Source organism: Budorcas taxicolor, chromosome 18 (assembly GCF_023091745.1).
Source record: "Budorcas taxicolor isolate Tak-1 chromosome 18, Takin1.1, whole genome shotgun sequence".
Classification (NCBI taxonomy): Eukaryota; Metazoa; Chordata; class Mammalia; order Artiodactyla; family Bovidae; genus Budorcas; species Budorcas taxicolor.
Genome location: NC_068927.1, coordinates 57,541,287 through 57,558,727, shown reverse-complemented (window position 1 = coordinate 57,558,727; position 17,441 = coordinate 57,541,287). Strand labels below are relative to the sequence as shown.

At 48.3% G+C, this 17,441-nt stretch overlaps 2 protein-coding genes across 2 annotated transcripts in view; one reads left to right on the top strand and one right to left on the bottom strand.

Annotated features, from left to right (window-relative positions):
- Nucleotides 1–4: 4 nt before the first annotated feature.
- Nucleotides 5–9,919, bottom strand: ZNF473 (zinc finger protein 473). The gene is given in 4 exon segments (XM_052656825.1): nucleotides 5–2,394; nucleotides 3,760–3,849; nucleotides 5,194–5,320; nucleotides 9,896–9,919. Coding segments are annotated over 4 exon segments (2,631 nt in total).
- Nucleotides 9,920–11,147: 1,228 nt separating this feature from the next.
- Nucleotides 11,148–17,441, top strand: part of VRK3 (VRK serine/threonine kinase 3) — a 36,909-nt gene continuing 30,615 nt past the window's right edge. Inside the window, exons 1-4 of the mRNA XM_052655707.1 lie at nucleotides 11,148–11,254; nucleotides 12,086–12,148; nucleotides 16,752–16,838; nucleotides 16,956–17,089. Coding sequence (XP_052511667.1) covers nucleotides 16,957–17,089 — 133 coding nt within the window. The 5' untranslated portion in view covers nucleotides 11,148–11,254; nucleotides 12,086–12,148; nucleotides 16,752–16,838; nucleotide 16,956. The remainder of the gene's footprint in view (nucleotides 11,255–12,085; nucleotides 12,149–16,751; nucleotides 16,839–16,955; nucleotides 17,090–17,441) is intronic.

Genomic DNA, 17,441 nt, shown 5'->3' with positions numbered 1-17,441 from the left:
CCTGCTACTTTGGAGTGTGAACTCACTGCTGTCGGCTGAGACCTGAGCAGCAGCACAAGGCTTTCTGACAATGTTGACACTGATACGGTTTTTCCTGGGTATGAATTCTCTGGTGCTGACTGAGATGGGCCCTAAGGCGAAAGGCTCTCTCACACACACCACAAGCATAAGGCTTCTCCCCTGTGTGAGTTGTCTCATGCTGTATCAGATTTGTTTTCTGGGCAAAGGCTTTCCCTCATTTAGTGCACACATAAAGCTTCTCCCTGGTATGAACTCTCTGATGCTTAGAAAGGCATGAGCCCTGCCGGAAGGCTTTCCCGGATTCCTGACAAATGTAAGGCTTTTCCCCGGTGTGAACTCTCTGGTGGTAAACGAGCTGAGCACCCAGGCTGAAGGTTCTCCCACAGTCACCACACGTATAGGGCTTCTCATCTGTGTAAACTCCCTGGTGCTCAGAAAGGCACAAGCTCTCCTGGATAATTTCCCCACATTCATTCTGCTCAAAGGGCTTCTTTCCGGCCCAAGTTCCCTGATGCTGAATAAGGTGGTTACTGTGGGCCAAGACTTTGTCACACTTGTTAGGTTTCAAGGGCTTCTTCGTAGTGTGGATTAACTGATGTTCTAAGAGACGTGCACTTTGACTGAAGATCCTTCCACATTCGTTACATTTAAAGGGGTGCTCAATCCCATGGAGGGATTGATGTTTGATGAGGGAGGTACTGTAGATAAAGGCCTTCCCACAGTCCCCACATCTGTATGATCTCAATCTAGAGTGGATCCTCTGGTGCCGGATGAGCTGTGAACTTTGCCCAAAGGCTTTCCCACACTGGTTACACTCAAAGGGCTTCACCCTGGCGTGAATCAACTCGTGCTGAGTCAGGTATTTTCTGCAGCTGAAGGTTTTCTCGCATTTGTTACACTTAAAGCACTTCCCACAGACCCTTGGATGCTCTTTGTGCTTGGGTTTCTCATAAAAGATCTCCCGGCTCTCACTGAGTCCTTTTTCTCTAGCGTGAATGCTCTGGTGGCAAGTTAGGGTTGAGCGGCAAACAAATCGCTCACCACACTCCTGACATCCATAGAGGGTTTCCACAGCATGGATTTTCTGGTGCTGAACAAGGTGTTCATTGCAGCTGAAGGTCTTCTTGCATTTGGCACAGCTGTAGAGCTTTTCTGTAGTGTGCATGGACAGGTGTCGAATCAGGTGAGAGGGCCGGCTGAAACTCCTGACACATTTGTGACATTTGTGGGGCCTGTAACCCGTGTGAACCCTCTGGTGTTCACTAAGGTGACTGTTCCGGTAAAAGGCTTTCCCACATTCGTTGCATTTGTAAGGCTTGTCTCCACTGTGAGCCCTCTGGTGGATCTTTAGGGACAGGCTATGGCTAAAGGTTTTCCCACACTCATCACACTTATAAGACTTCTCTGCAGTGTGAACAGACTGCTGTTGGACAAGAAAGGAGCTCTGCCTGCAGGCCTTGCCACACTTCTGATCCTCAATGGTCATTTTTGCAGCATGAATTTTCTGATGTTGGAGGAGGTATCTGTTGGAGTTGAAGGTTGCCTTGCATTTGGCACATTCGTAGCATTTCTGAGTATGGGTCTTCTGATGCACAGAGAGATGAAAGGTTTGGCTAAAACTCTGGCCACATTCGTTACAATTGTAGGTTTTACCTGGGTGTGGTTTACGACACTCAAAAGGCTGTGAGTTGTGATCTGCGGGACAGTCACCATCTTGACTCTCCCATGGTTCTTCTTCAGTGTGAACTTTCTGATGACACAGAAGGTGTGTATTCTGACTAAAAGTTTCCCCGCACTTGTTACACACATAGGATTTGTAGCCTGTGTGAGTCACTGGTTGCATGAAAAGGCAGGAATTCTGGCTGATATCTTTCTCATACTCTTGAAGCACAGTGGGATGCTCCCTGTTGTGAAGAATCCAGTGCTGGATCATATGGTGACTCTGGCTGAAGCTCTTCCCACACTCACTGCACTTACATGGTTTCTCCCCTCCCTGGATGGTATCCTGCTGGCTGTGGTCTGAGTAGCACCCGAAGTCATTCCCACATTCCTGAGACTCAGCTGGTGCCAGGCTCTTTTCAGGGAGATCAGGTGTCATGGAACCCACTCCTGGGGAAAGGTGGGACTCGGGACTGAGGTCTATCTTGAGTTCATGGCTCTTGAGTTGGTAGCTTTTGCATTTCTCCAGACTGGTAATATCAGACCTTAGAAGACCTTCTGAATCTCCTAGAAAACTATCTAACCAGCTTTGGCCTATAGAGGCTTCTCCCAAATGGGAGTTCCAGAGATCATCCTTGGAAAAAGTCTCAGTAATCTCCTGGAAGAGTCCTTCTTCCATGAAGTCCTGAGGCAGAGGAGAAGTCTCAGCTATGCCTGAAAGAGAGGGCAAGTGCAAATGTCTCCTGTTTCTTGGGAGTTAAAGACAGGAGCTGCAGGCTAAGAGCAAACAAAAAGAACAGGTGATGCATCCTGAGTCAGTCCTGACTGGGAAGGGAATGAAGGAGACAGGGCCAGCATGGTGATCCAGTGGGTACTGACATCACAGGAAAAAGAGCCCACTTTAAGAGGTGTTAGGAAGGGGAGCTGGGGGACTTGCTTAGTGACCCAGTGGCTAAGACTCATGCTCCCAAGGCAGGGGACCCCAGTTCAATCCCTGACCAAGGAACTAGATTCCATGTGCTACAATGGAGACCTTGACACAACTAAGACCCAGCACAGTCAAATAGATATTTAGAAAAAGGCGGGGTGTGGGTGGTGCTGGGCAGCCATGGAGGTTCCAGAGGGGTACTTGCCATCATCAGCCCCATCAGCTAAGGCATACTTCCTAGAGAAGTGTACTCAGTGGAAAAGAAGTATAAATGATGACAACGCAATACCACTGTCACCACAGGAGGACTTATCTGGATGTGGCTATACAAGCTTGGAGTCAGCCTGGATGTTAAGGTGGCAGAAAAGGAAACCCATGGTGCCTGTGTCCAAGTAAAACACCTGTGTGCTCAACAGGAGGCTACAGAAGGTCCACGCTCACGAGAGGTGAACCAAAAACAGTTGCCTGCTGACAGCTAGGGTGCAGGCTGAGACTGAGCCATGCGGCCCCCACACCATGGCCTCTGGTTCAGGGGCCCTTCTCCTCATGTGAACAGTCTAACAATGAGAAAAGCTGCTGGTACCCCAGGGAGGGCCCCTGACTCTCCCTTCAGGGATGTCTCAACCAGCACACCCGGGAATCCTGACTGCCTGACCGATCCCCCAGAGAAACTGTGGCCTGGGAGAGGGCAGAGTGAATGCTCTTAGCAGTGTTTAGGCCCAGGCTTGAGTCACTAACAGACAGGCCATCTGCTGGGCCAGGAAGGAAGGATGGGCCTGCCTGAAGGCAGGTGAAATAGGTAGACCAGGAGATCCACAGTGCTCAGGGGGCACAAGACAGAAAGGAGGAGAGACTGATTCAGAGAATGGAATGCTGAGCCTTGCTGAGTCTGGAAGGATGCAGAGGGGACAGAGGAAGGGCACCAGAATAGCCACATGCTGAACAGAGATACACGGAGATACGGTATGCAGGGCGAGGCTCCCTAACCTGACACCAGTGCGTGGCAGAGTGAAGCCGAGAGGCAGGGGGTGGAGATGTTCCAGCAGACCTACTGGGCAGGATGGAGGTCTTAAAGACAGAGGGCCCACAAAGGACCACACCCCATGAGCTCCCTCCACCCTCCCCTGGGGGGGCCCTGGCTGCCCACTCACCAGCGTCTGTTGACTCTGGGCTTTCTTTCGCCAGGGCCTCCAGCTTTTCCCCACCATCCAGATGGAAGGTCAAGTTGGGTCTGGGGGGGTCTGTAGGGAGAGAAAGGCATTGTCACCAACCAGATGACATCAACATGGGGGGCCATCGGGCTGCTGAGCAGGAACTTCCTGGCTGTCCTGATGATTATTCAGCACCTGATCCAGCTCTGCAGGGCTCCTGGCCCAGTGGAGGAGAGGGACCCAGTCACAATCCAGGGTGATCAGAGATGTGACCACCAGGGCTGGGGACACAAAGCATCTGTAACAGCTCTTGAGAGATAAAAGAGAGTTGCCAGGGAGAGTCATGTACCTCCTCAGTCATCCATGATTCACTCATTCTCCCATAGACTGGACATACCAGAGGCCTCCATAAGATAGGCCCCCTGATGAGAGTGTGTTGGGGGTCCCAAAGACCAGTCCTGCTTCCTACCCTCTGCAAACTTCCTCAAGGGCGGGAACAGAGTTGTAATCCCAGGGGATGCATGCTACAGCAGGGAGACAGCCATTGCTGACTTCAAAGATGAGAAGCCATGAGCACAACCAGTAGGTTTCATTTGGCTTTTAGCTGAAAGAGGACAAGGAAAGAGATTCTCCCCAACGGCCCTCAGAAGGAACCAACTATGCCCATGCCCAGATTTTAGCCCAGTCAGACCCATCTCCAGAACAGTCAGAGTCAGGGTATGTTGTTTTCAGCCACACTTGTGGCATCTGTAAAAGCAGCTACAGGAAAGGAATACACATCTAATAAATACACACAGGTGAGTGTCTGGAGGACTAGAGGAGAGGATTCTAAGTGCTGGCCTGGCACAAGACCTAGTTCCTAACACACTGACTCCTGCTGCTCCCTCTTCTATTCATTGAGCCCCCAAAGCCAGTACTGTCTGTTCCAGACACAGGGGCTCCACCAGCGAGCAGCACGAGTTCCTGCCCGCAGGAGGCTCCCACTCATAAAATGAGCAGTGAGCAAGCCAGGCAGGGGAGAGGTAGGGAGTGGCCAAGGGGTTGCAGTTTTTCTTAAAGCAGCAAAGCCCCTGAAGTGTCAGCTGGAGGAATTCATCTACTTTGAGGAAAAGGAAAGTGCTGATGGAGCTAGAGGGCAAGCACAGGTTTCTCTTCCCAGGCAGTACTGACATTTGGGGTTGGATAATCCCTGAAATGCTGGAGTGTGTGGCAGCACCCCGGGCTCCACCCACTGGATTCTAGGAGTACACCCTCCACTCCTCCCCAGTGGTGACAATCAAAAAGGTCACCAGGCACTACTGATGTTGCAGAATCAGGCAACTAAGCACAGTGATCTGAGGCGCTCAGGAGCCAGGAGATCACCCCATAGGTGACAGAGAGCCATGGGTGATCCCTGAGCAGGGCGATGACTCCCAGGGCAGGGGTGGCACTCACTCAGCAGGAAGAGGTTCTGGTAGTTGTCCAGCGCCGTGTCCCAGAACAGGTCTCCCTGCCCCTGCCCCAGCTGTTCCCAGTTCTCCAAGGTGAAGTCCATGGCTATGTCGTTGAGGGTGGCAATTTCCTGGAATGCAGCGGGACTGGGGTCACCTCAGCACCCTCATCCGCCACATGCCAGGCCTCTGGCAAAAATCATCTTGTGAGAAGCTTCAGATGTGAGACCCCATATTTTCTAGGCAAGGACAAGGAGTCTAGAAAAGGAGACGTGCTATCCCCTCAAGGTCACAGAGGCAGGTCTGCCTCAGCCTAACATCCACCTACCTTGACTTCTGCTTTTTTCAGTGTTCAAGATTTTAAGTTTAAAAAAATTTTATTTTAAAAATTCAAGCATAGTTCATTTACAATGTGTTATTTTCTGCTGTACAGAAAAGTGATTCAGTTGTATATACATCCTTTTTCATATTCTTTTCCATTACAGATTATCACAAGATATTGAATAGTTCCCCAAGTTATACAGTAGGACCTTGTTTACCCATTCTACAGCTTGCCTCTGCTCATCCCAAACTCCCAGTCCATCCCTCCCCAACTCCCTCCCCTCTCTGCAACCACAAGTTGGTTCTCTATGTCTGTGAGTCTGTTTCTGTTTCATTTCCATTTTCATTCATTCATTCAACAAACACCTCAAGGCTTTCTGTATGCCAGACCAGTAATGTTCCTAGGGACCCAGAGATGAGTCCCAATTAGTACCTGTCCCTGTGGAGTGCAGAGCCTGATGGGACTGACAGATACGGGCAGAGACACCCCAAGCTGGTGAATCTGTGTTACAGTGGAGGAGGCAGGGGTGACCTGGGAGACCAGAACAGGGAGGAGCTAATGCTGCCCAGGAAAGGTGGGGAGAATAAACTGAGTCTTGAAGGCTGTGGAAGATTTACCAGCTGGAGATAGTGGCTGCAGTATATTCTAGCAGAGGGAGGAGCCTGATCAAAGGCAGGAAGCTGGAAAGTATGGAGTAACATTTTCACACAAGGCCAAGAAGAGAGTAGTACAGCTTGTGTGAGGGAAACAGAAGAAGAGGAAAGAGGAGAGCAGGACTCAAGCCACGTAGGGATGGGCTGAGAAACCTAGATTTTATCCCGGGGGCAATAAGGATTCCTGGAAGGATACTGGGCAGGACAGTGACAGTGTGAGAGCTCTCCTTTGAGACTAATTGGGGATGGGTGAGGGGGGCATAAGATAGAGAGCTGGAACACGGCAGGCCAGATGTGCAGCTTCTGGGGATGACAGGTTGGGATGAGAGGGACACTTGACTCACCTCAGTCGTAGCTGATGGAGACCCAACAAGCAGTTCCTCATTTAAGTTCCCCCTCCTTCCCCTCCACAATCCTGGCTGGCAGGGCAGCAGAAAGGACTAGGAAACTGGAAGAAAGTGTGCCTTCCTCCTAGGGCTGACTCTGTGGCCATGCTGGAGGAGCTCCCAAAACGTCCAGAAGCAGGAGGAGTGAGGACGTGCGTCTCCCTGCAGGAATCACAACAATTCTATTTACTAAAAGCACCCAGCCCCAGTGCTTCAGAGCCTACACAGCCCTCCTTAGCACTTGTCAGGGTTAAGTACAGTCCGTAAATACCCATGTGGGAGAATGTGGACATTCAGATCTCTCACCTTGCTGGAACCTTCTGTCTTGCTCACCACTGTGGGCACAGTGCCTGGCACACAGTAGGGACTTATATCATCTCTAAGACTAGAGTTCAGGCAAGGCTCCAAGACTGTTATTTCTACAACAGCATGATTTCTTCAACTTTTGTTTTTAACCATGACCCACAGTAACACAGATAATATAGACTATAACTTCTCATTTGCATACATAACTGAACAAAAGCTTCGTGAAACAATACTTCATCTTACAGAGTAGGGTGGACTAGGATGTTTACCATTCTATTTACTTCACTTAAAAAAAAATATATGGTCACTGCCCACTGGGTCACTCTCAACTCATAACAGGCAAAACACGGTACACTGGCATGGCCTCTCTGTGCTTCCTAAGTGGCATATGTCTAAGGGTGTTGAAAGCATTCCACGCCATGAAGCAACACCATGGGTCCATAATTCTTAAGCTTCTGGGCCAAGTATGCTTAAAATTCCGCAATTTTCAGATTATAAAAAGGTAATCCACCAAATATGGTGTAGTTCATTAAAATCCCAGTACCAGGGGGAGGGGAGAGGAATAACGGGAGCATTTCATAACTGAACACTTCAATATTCCCAGAGCGGAGGTAAAAATATCCACTCTAGCCAGGATAATTAAAAGTAACAAATTATAGCATTTCTAGTCAGGTTCAGGCATCAAATTCATGGAAAAAATATTTGGTTTTCAGAGCTTTCTAGATTTTGTGACTGCAGATAATCGAATGTGATAGGCCTAAGAAGTGACGTGCAGTGCTCCTCTGTCCATGGGTATTCTCCAGGCAAGAATACTGGAGTGGGTTGCCGTGCCCTTCTCCAGCAGATCTTCCTGACCCAGGGATCAAACCTGGGTCTCCTGCATCTCAGGCAGATTCTTTACCGCTGAGCCACCACAGAAACCTCAGGCCTATAATAAGAGCTAATGTTTCACGCAACAAGGATTTTCCTCACAAAGAGGTTAAGACTTGACTTGTGAGTATAAGTCAATCCACAGATTTAAAAAAAATTTTTAAGTATAATTAATTTACAATGTTGTGTTAGTTTCTGGTATACAGCGGTGATTCAGTTATATGTATATATGTATATTCTTTTTCATATTTTTCCATTATTATAGGATACTGAGTATAGTTCCCTGTGCTATACAGTAGGATCTTCTTATCCATCTTATATATAGTAGTTTGCATCTGCTAATCCCAAACTCCCAATCCATCCCTCCCTCAGCCCCCCTCCCAACTGGCAATCACAGGTCTGTTCTATGTCTGATCCACAGATGTTTTATCTGGCCTGAGTTGGCATAGAATGTTTGGTTTGTTTTTCTTTAAAAATTTTTATTTTTGGTTGCACTGGGTCTTCATCGCTGTGCAGGCTTTTTTCTAGTTATGACAAGCAGGGTCTACTCTGTGCTGTGGTGTGCGGGCTTCTCATTGCGCTGGCTTCGCTTGTTATGGAGAACAGGCTCTAGGGCATGCAGGCCTCAGCAGTTTTGGCTCAGACTCTAGAGGGCAGGCTCAGTAGTCGTTGTGGCACACAGACTCAGCCACTTCATGGCATGTGAGCTCTTCCCAGACCAGGGATCGAACCCGGGTCGCCTACATTAGCAGGCAAATTCTTTACCAGTGAGACACAAGGAAAGCCCTGGCACAGAATGCTTTGACAGAAAATTCTTCTATGTAATCCCAAACTCAAAAGCTGGGAGATTTCACCTAAAAATTCAATTTCCAGTTTCTGAAAAATCCTAGGATTTGGCCATATGGGGTCTGCATTCCCACAGAGATAGTTTGTTGGAAGCCATTCAGAGCTCTCCACCCCTTAGATGGGATGATCCCTCTGAGAGGCCAGACAGTCCTCATCCACACTTTTCTCTTCATTTCCTTATCTGCCTGGCCCTCAGATATCTGAATTTGATAACTCTATGGACAGTTTCCAAATCCCATTCTGTCCACATCTCATAAACTTAGACCTGGGAGGGAAGAAACTGAAGCCCTGAGGTGAAGCTCAAGGTCACCCACTCTGTCATAGTAACTTAAGGCAAATCATTACCAGACTGAAAAGTCTTAGGCCCTGGAGCCACAGAGTCCTGCCTCTTCCTGGTGTGGGACCACGGCCACATCATTCACCCTTTTCGTGTGTCACTTTCTACATGTACAAAATGAAGCAGAAAAAAGCCAACCCACAATCTATTATCTACAATAAAAACAAAAGGCTTAGAACCAGAACTTCATTCATAAATTGGTAGTCAAACTGAACCCAAATAGCCACAGGCTATGCATAGTCTTTATTTTCCTTCAGTGTGATTAACGCCTTTTCCAGCAGAAATATTCAATTTCCAAGAATTGCCCCAGATATCACTGGGGGTGTGGCCTAATTATGAAATACTGTTGTTTGGTTTGCGACTCGATGGACTGTAGCCCACCAGGCTTCTCTGTCCATGGGGTTTCCCAGGAAAGAACACTGGAGCGGGTTGTCATTTCTTCCTCCTTCCCCACCCAGGGATTAAACTCCCATCTCCTGCATCGGCAGGCGGGTTCTTCACCACCGATCCACCTGCATGCCCCCGTGCTCAGTCGAGTCTGACTCTGCAACCCTAGGGACTGTAGCCTGCCAGGCTCCTCTGTCCATGAGATTCCCCAAGCAAGAATACCGCAGTGGGTTGCCATGCCCTCCTCCAGGGGATCTTCCCTACCCAGGGATAGAACTCGCGTCTCCTACGTCTCCTGAATTGGCAGGCGGATTCTTTATTCAGGCGGATTCTTTACCGCTGAACCACTTCACTGGGAAGCCTTGAGCCGCCTGGGAAGCCCCAATTATGAAATACGCACACTATTAACTTTCTAAAATCTAGAAAATTCTGATGACGGGGTAGCTGCTGCGGAGATTACAAGAGAAAATGTGAGAATAGTACCTGGCACACAGACAGCGCTCAAACGAATGGTAAATATCTTTAATTCCTAACGAATTCCCATTCATTCATTCCCCCAAGATCCTGCCCAGCTCTGCCAACGACTTCAGGCAACTCACCTCCTCCTTCTGTCTCAGTTTCATCATCCGAATAAAATGAAATAGAATCGTTCCTCTCAGGGCGGCCAGTTAGCGTTGGAAAGAAAGCACTTTAGCAAGATGTGGTGGTGGTTTAGTCGCGTCCCACTCTTGGCGACCCCAAGGACTGAAGCCTGCTAGGCTTCTCTGTCCATGTGATTTTCCAGGCAAGAATACTGGAGCGGGTTGCCATTACCTTCTCCAAGCAATCTTCCCCACTCAGGGATCGAACCTGGGTCTCCTGCATTGTAAGCGTATTCTTTACCAACTGTGCTACCAGGGAAGCACGTTAGCAAGATCCTGATCCTTTACTCCGAACCAGCGTTCGAGGCTCCACCTAGATAACCAGAGCCCAAGGCGACGCGCCCAGAGCCGAAATCGCCCCAAAAGCATTCCGTCACCCCTCGGGAAGGACCTTGCCCACAAGGCTCCAGAGTTCTCAGTGAGCCCAGCCCCGGTATATCCTCACCTCGAGACTGCAGTCCACCGGATTAACAGACACGACGACAGCCAGGCGAGAGGCGGAGACGCGACTACTCTCACAAGCGCCTACTCGTATACACTTCCGGTGCCGGGCGGATATCTTCACGACTACTTCACCCAGGAGCCTCCGAGGCAGAGCCAGGACTGTTTCCCAGAGGGCTGTGCGGAGGCCTTCTCTTGTCTTCCCATTTCCACCAGCTTCCTTGTCTTTAGCGGGCCCGCTGAGCACGCTGGGAAATAGACTAGAAAAACAATCGGCCCCAGATGGTATTTGGGTATTGTAGACAAGTTTTTGATGGGCAACCAAATCACTCTTCTGCCTTTTCGAGAAGACTGAGAGGGTTTTCCATTTCTGAAGGAGACAGAGTGTCGCCATGGAAACACATGAGGAGGAAACAATTCCTGAGAAGACGCGCGGTGGTAAGGGGCGGAGTTGAGGCTGGAGAAATCAGACTGTGACCTCTGATTGGCGGGAAAATGCATAGGAGTTCATCCCGCCTTACGATTGGCCCTATGTTGGCACATGCGCAGTAGAAACAGAAAGCGTTCTACTTAAGGTGGAATAGGGTTGGGCGATGAGGGAATAATCCATCCCCCAGCCTTGAGTCACCGGACTGGCCTGCCGCAAAGGTGCCTGGGAAATGGAGTTCCCAGACAGGCACAGCCCACAGGCAGTCGGGAAGTCGGCATAGGCTGCGCGGGCGCAGTCCTCCTGGCGAGAGGATGCGCGCGCAGCGCCTCCCGCCCTAGCGGAAGTTTCCGCAGGGCAACTGAGAAGGTGAGTCCCAGTTCCCCTGGAGGGTCAAGAGAGTCTGGCTGCAAATATCTGTCTGCCCAGTCAGCTCGCCAAATCCAGAGGTGAGGGGAAGACGAGGCGGAGTAGGGGCGTAGCCACAGTTCGGTCGTGGTGCCTGTGACGTCAGCGCGACCCTTTGTGGGAGACTGAGCCCTCGGGAGCGGGGATCGCGGGTCAGGATGAGAGAATCTTCTGGCCTCCGAGATAACCTGTCAGCTGCAGCTGTCCGGTCTTGGTGGTGGGCGTGGATACAACGGAGAGGGGCAAAGCTAATGGATAGTGTGACGGAAGCCCCGCCTTGGTACTACGTCATCTGTGGTCCCTCCGGAGGGCGGGGCCGAGGCAAATCATTTCACTGTTATTCCTCCTGCCCTAAGGTGGAGTCTAGCCATTAGCTCTTTCGCTGTGCTGCGTTTCAGGACCTGCCAGGAGGAATACAATACTTAACACACTCCATATGTTCAGTAAATATTGAACAAGTCAATAAAGAAAATGTATTAATGAATGATAAAGACTGACTTGAGTGTTGGAGCCTTGGTTTTGAGTCCTGAGCTAGCCAGATGACATTAAAATGGTGACTTCCAGCCCTCGGATTCTTTTCTTCTATACATATTTATTGAGAGTTTACTATAGCTCTTTCCTCGTGTGACTTTTTAAAGTTACTTGCTTATTTGTTTATTAAGCTTGTATTCCCCCACTAGAATGAGCTTTGTCAGGTCAGGAGCTGTTGATTTCCTTTGCTGCTGTAGGAGTTCAGTGAATAATCATTGAATAAATGAATGAACATAGCATGTGTTGGTTGCATAGCCAATTTTCAATAAACATCAGTCATTATTTTTTACTCCCATGTGCAGCAAGCCTGAGTCAGCCTCTCCACGTTTATTCATTTACAGGACACAATTAAGATGGAGTTTCCAGCCCAGTGAATCTGAGGGCCAGATCGTGACCCCGTAAAGGTACCATCCCCTCGGGCACATGCCTCTGAAAGCCTATTCCCCACCAGCAGCCTGTTCCTGCTCCATCTCTTGTGTATTGCTTCTCTCAGACTTCGTTCCCAGGAGGAAAGTTATCATGGGCATGGCAGTGGTTTCAAGGGCAGACACTGGAGTTTCATGAGTCTGCCCCAAGAGGAACTAGAGAGATCTGAGAGGCTCAGAGCTTAAGATATAGAAAAAAAAAAAAAAGGGAGGAATAGAAATATAAACAAATGGAAGATGATAACCAGTAACATAAAGGACTTTCCTGTTCTTTGCAGTTGATAAAAATGTATTCCACTTATGCCTCCAACCATTTTCAAATATGAGCAGGCTCAGTTGTGACTAACTCTTTGCAATCCCATGGATTTCAACCTGCCACGCTCCTCTGTCCATGGAATTTTCCAGGCAAGAATGCTGGAGCGGGTTACCATTTCCTCCAGGGATACTCCCGACTCTGGGAACAAACCCACATCTCATGCATCTCCTGCATTGGCAGGCAAATTCTTTACCACTGAGCCACCCAGGAAGCCACTCTGTCAAATAGGAACTGTTAAAAGCCCCATTTCACCATTGAGAAGACTGAGGCACAGAGAGGGTAAGTAACATGTCCAGCAAAGAGCACATCTGGAATTCAAATCCAGGCAGCCTGGGCCTAAAGCCTGGGACTGTAAGGACTCCCCTCTTTGCAATTGCAACAGAGACCAGCCTTTAAAGTGAATAAAGGAAAATGTTTTAATTGGATTGAGCCAGGCACATGATCCCACATATATGTGGAATTTAAAAAGAAGTGCAAACTCATGATAACAGAGTGGAACAGTGCTTACCAGAAGCTGTGGGGGAAAAGGGATATTGATCAGAGAGTGCAGACTTCCTGTTGTAAGATGATTAAGTTCTGGAGACCTAATGTATAACATGGAAATTATGGTACTAATAATGTGGGTGTATACTTGAAATTTGCCAAGAGAGTAGATCGCAAGTTTCCTCACCACACACACACATACACACAAGTTGGAATTATGAGAGGTGGTGGATATGTGAATTAGTTTTATTATGGTAATTGTTTCATAATGTATACTGTTAACCAAAATTTCAGAAATGGGGACCTGATTAAAATAGGCATTTATTTGAGGTTTGTTAGGACTGCAGCCCAGGAGACCCAGATTCAAGAAGCACTTGAGAACGTCCTAATAAATGCATCAGGACTTCCCTGGTGGTCAAGTGGTTAAGAGTTCACCTTCCAGTGCAGGGGGTGCAGGTTCAGTTCCTTATTGGGGAACTAAGATCCCATGTGCCTGGCTGCCAAAAAACACAAAATGTAAAACAGAAACAATGTTGTGAAAAATTCAATAAACACTTTTATTTTTAAAAGGTATACATATATTTGTGTTTTGATAAAATAATAAAAAGAAGCAACTTGAATTGTGTTCTGTTGGACTACAAGTGGAGGAGGCTTCTAAAGGCAAAAACTGCAAGGCCACAATTAGTTACATGAGTTGTTTATCAAGAATTACAATTGGAGCTGGCAAGAAGTAAGGGTGCTTGTTAAGCAAGAATTAGTTGGGATCCAAAATGGGTGTTTGGTTACAGGGGAAACAACCCTGACACACAAGATGCCAGGTAGCAGATGTTTCAAAACACTGTTTGTGTCCTTGGGTTAGGCAGCAGTCACAGAAAGTTCAAGTTCTCACAGATCCTCAGTGACCACCCAGTTTGGGTTTTTTATGCCTGAACTATGATCACTGTTTTCATCTCAGTTTGTCATATATGCTGCTCCTGCTGCTGCTGCTAAGTCACTTCAGTCGTGTCCGACTGTGCGACCCCATGGACGGCAGCCCACCAGGCTCCCCCATCCTTGGGATTCTCCAGGCAAGAACACTGGAGTGGGTTGCCAGTTCCTTCTCCAATGCATGAAAGTGAGAAGAGAAAGTGAAGTCACTCAATCGTGTCCGACTCTTCGAGACCCCATGGACTGCAGCCTACTAGGCTCCTCCGTCCATGGGATTTTCCAGGCAAGAGTACTGGAGTGGGTTGCCATTGCCTTTTCCGTGTCATATATACATACATATATATATATATATATATATAGGCTTCTCTGATAGCTCAGCGGGTCAAAATTTGCCTGTCAGTGCAGGAGACCCAAGAGACACAGATTCAGTCCCTGGGGTGGGTGGGTTCAGTCCCTGGGTGGGGAAGATCCGCTGGAGGAGGAGATGGCAACCCACTCCAGTATTCTTGCCTGGGAAATCCCATGGGGAGAGGAGCCTGGCGGGCTGCAGTCTATGGACTCACAAAGAGTTGGACACAACTGAGCACACACAGGCATATACTTATACACACAAGTTTTATACTTTAAATATAGACAGTTGTTGTTTGTCAAAGATAAATAAAAGTAATGAAAAACAACCTTTGTCTTGCAAGGTTAAATGAAGTCATGAGCAAAAGTTTATTTTGACTTTGATTTTGATATCCCAGCTAATAACCAGGACTGTACACTAAGAACAAATGAAATAATTTTGCTTTTTTTCCTTTTGCTGTTTAAAATATATTCGTTGAAAATGCCTGTTGTACTGTTATCCCTGTTGAGTTTCTCTACTTCTGTTATGAACTAGTTTCATCCTGCTCTCATGACCTGAGTTGTGTCCCACAAAAATTCGTTCATGGAAACCCTCAACCTGAGTATTTCAGAATGTGTCCATATTTGTAAATAGGGCCTTTAAAGTGGAATTAAAATGAGGTCTTTAGGGTGGGCCTGCTATGGGCTAAATGTCTGTGCTCTCCCAAAGTTCATATGTTGAAATGCCCAATGTGATGGTTTTAGGAAGTGGGGCCTTTGGGAGGTAGTTAGGTCATGAAGGTGGAAAGTGAAAGTGAAGTCGCTCAGTCATGTCCGACTCTTTGGGACCCCATGGACTGTAGCCTACCACGCTCCTCTGTCCATGGGATTTTCCAGGCAAGAGTACTGGAGTGGGTTGCCATTTCCTTCTCCAGAGGATCTTTGCACCCCAGGGATCGAACCTGGGTCTCCCGCATTGTAGGCAGACGCTTTACCGTCTGAGCCACCAGGGAAGTCCTGGTGAAGGTGGAGCTCTCATAAATGGAATTAATGCCCTTATAAGAGACCCAGAGAGCTGCCCAGCCCCTTCCACCATATAAGGACACAGGGTGAAGTTGTCAGTCTAGCCCAGGAGAGGGCCTTTATCAGGACCCAACCACAGTGATGCCTTGATGTTGGGCTTCCCAGTCTCTAGAACTGTGAGAAGTAAGTTTCTATTGTCTGTAAGGCACCCAGGCTGTGGGCTTTTTTGTTTTGTTTAGTTTTGTTGGCAGTGTTGGGTCTTAGCTGAGGCGTGCAGATTCTCTAGTTGTGACTCACAGGCTCACTAGTTGCAGTGCTCAAGCTTAGTTGCTCCATGGCCTGTGGGATCTTAGTTCCCCAACCAGGGATCAAACCCACGTCTCCTTCATTGCAAGGCAGATTCTTAACCACTGAACCACCAGGGAAGTCCCATGTCTGCCATATTTATTATATTTATTACTACTATTATATCATTATAATATTGATTATAGCCATTTAAACAGACTAAGATAGGCCCTAAGCCAATATGATTGGTATCCTTATAAGAGGAGGAGATTAGAACGCAGACAGAGGGACAAGCACGTGAGGACAAAGTGAGAAGGTGGCCATCAGCATGCCAAGGAGAGAGGCCTCCAAAGAAAGCAAACGCTGACACCTTGATGTCAGGCTTCTGGCCTCCAAAGCTGTGAGAAAATACATTCCTGTCGTCTAAACCATCTAGTCTGTGGGAGTGAGCTGTGGCTGCCCACGCTAGTGAATATACCTGCTGTGTCCTCATTTGTCACAAGCTTTGTGTGTGATTTTGGCTTTGATTTTTGTTTAAAGTATTAGGAAATACTCCAGAAATACACAAGGCTTAGAGGGTATCATAGTGAACATCCATTATCTGACTAAGAGTCAGGATGTGGTGGGCTGTGCTGCAGTAATGAATAAACCCTGAAATCCTGGTGGTTTGCATAAGGAGAGTTTATTTGCCAGTCACGGGCTTGCAGTGTGGACCAGGCAGCTGCCTTCATCTCGTGCCCCTGCCTCCTGAGGGCCATCCCTGCAGAGGACGGCTGGCAGAGGAGCTACTGGGGCCCCTAACTACCTTGGCCAGAAAATGACTTCTGCTCACACCCCATTGGCTAGAACTAGTCATGTGGCCCCAATCTCACTGTAAGGAACCCCGGGAATTGCAGGGGGAGTATGTGGCTGTCTGGTGAGCACTAACCGTCTCTCCCATCCCCATCACGTGGTTCAAGAGATGAGCATCACAATTACAGTTGAAGACCCTCAATGCTTCCATGATTGGAGCAGTTCTCCTGCCCAACTTTTATTGACCTCAAGGCATTCCTGTACCTTTTGTGAGCTCTGTAGTTTCATTCTGCGTTTGTTCTGCTTTGTACCTGCCCTGAGCCCTTAGGGAGAGACTGGACACAGGGGGCAGGAACTCATTTTAGAAGTGGCCATTTTGTGGGAATGCCCCGGTGGTCCAGTTGTTACGATGCTGTGCTTCCACTGCAGGGAGCCCCAGTCAGGGAACTAAGATCCAGCATGCCACAGGGTGCGGCCAGAAAGGAAAAAAGGCTGCTTTCTGAGAGGGTATTCCAGGTATGATAACTTTTCTTCCTTCTGCATTCTTGTCACCATGAGGAACTCAGGTGACTACTCGACAGCAATAGATTAAGTTTTTCAGCTTCCTGTCCCCCCCGCCATTCTGTTTTCCAGCATGATCTGTCCAGACTGTGGCAGAGTTATTGAAGCGACGTTCAAGTTCTGCCCCTACTGTGGAAAACCTTTGCCTACAGAGAAGCATGCGGGGTCCCAGTCCTTTGTCAAACCGTTTACATCATCCTCCCAAGGTAAGAACCGGGCCTTTGTGCTTCTCCCTGGAAGAGGGGTGATGTGTGTATGTGCGTGCATCTAGGAAGAGACCACAGATGCCTTTGCAGCCTGCCTGTCCCCGCGTGGATACTAAAGCCCAGAGCTCAGGCTCACTCTATCTACTCAGTCTCTCTCTACTCAGGTATCTTTAGCAGACTCAGCTCTAAGCTTGACATTGACTCATTTCTGTCTTCGGCTTGGACTCCTCCCCTGAAATCTATATCCATATAAGTCAGACTGCCTGCTTGACATCTATCGGGTGTCCCACACACGTCTCCACGTGCCCAGAACCAACCTTTTGATAGGCCTGCTGCCCCGTCTGCCCCTTCC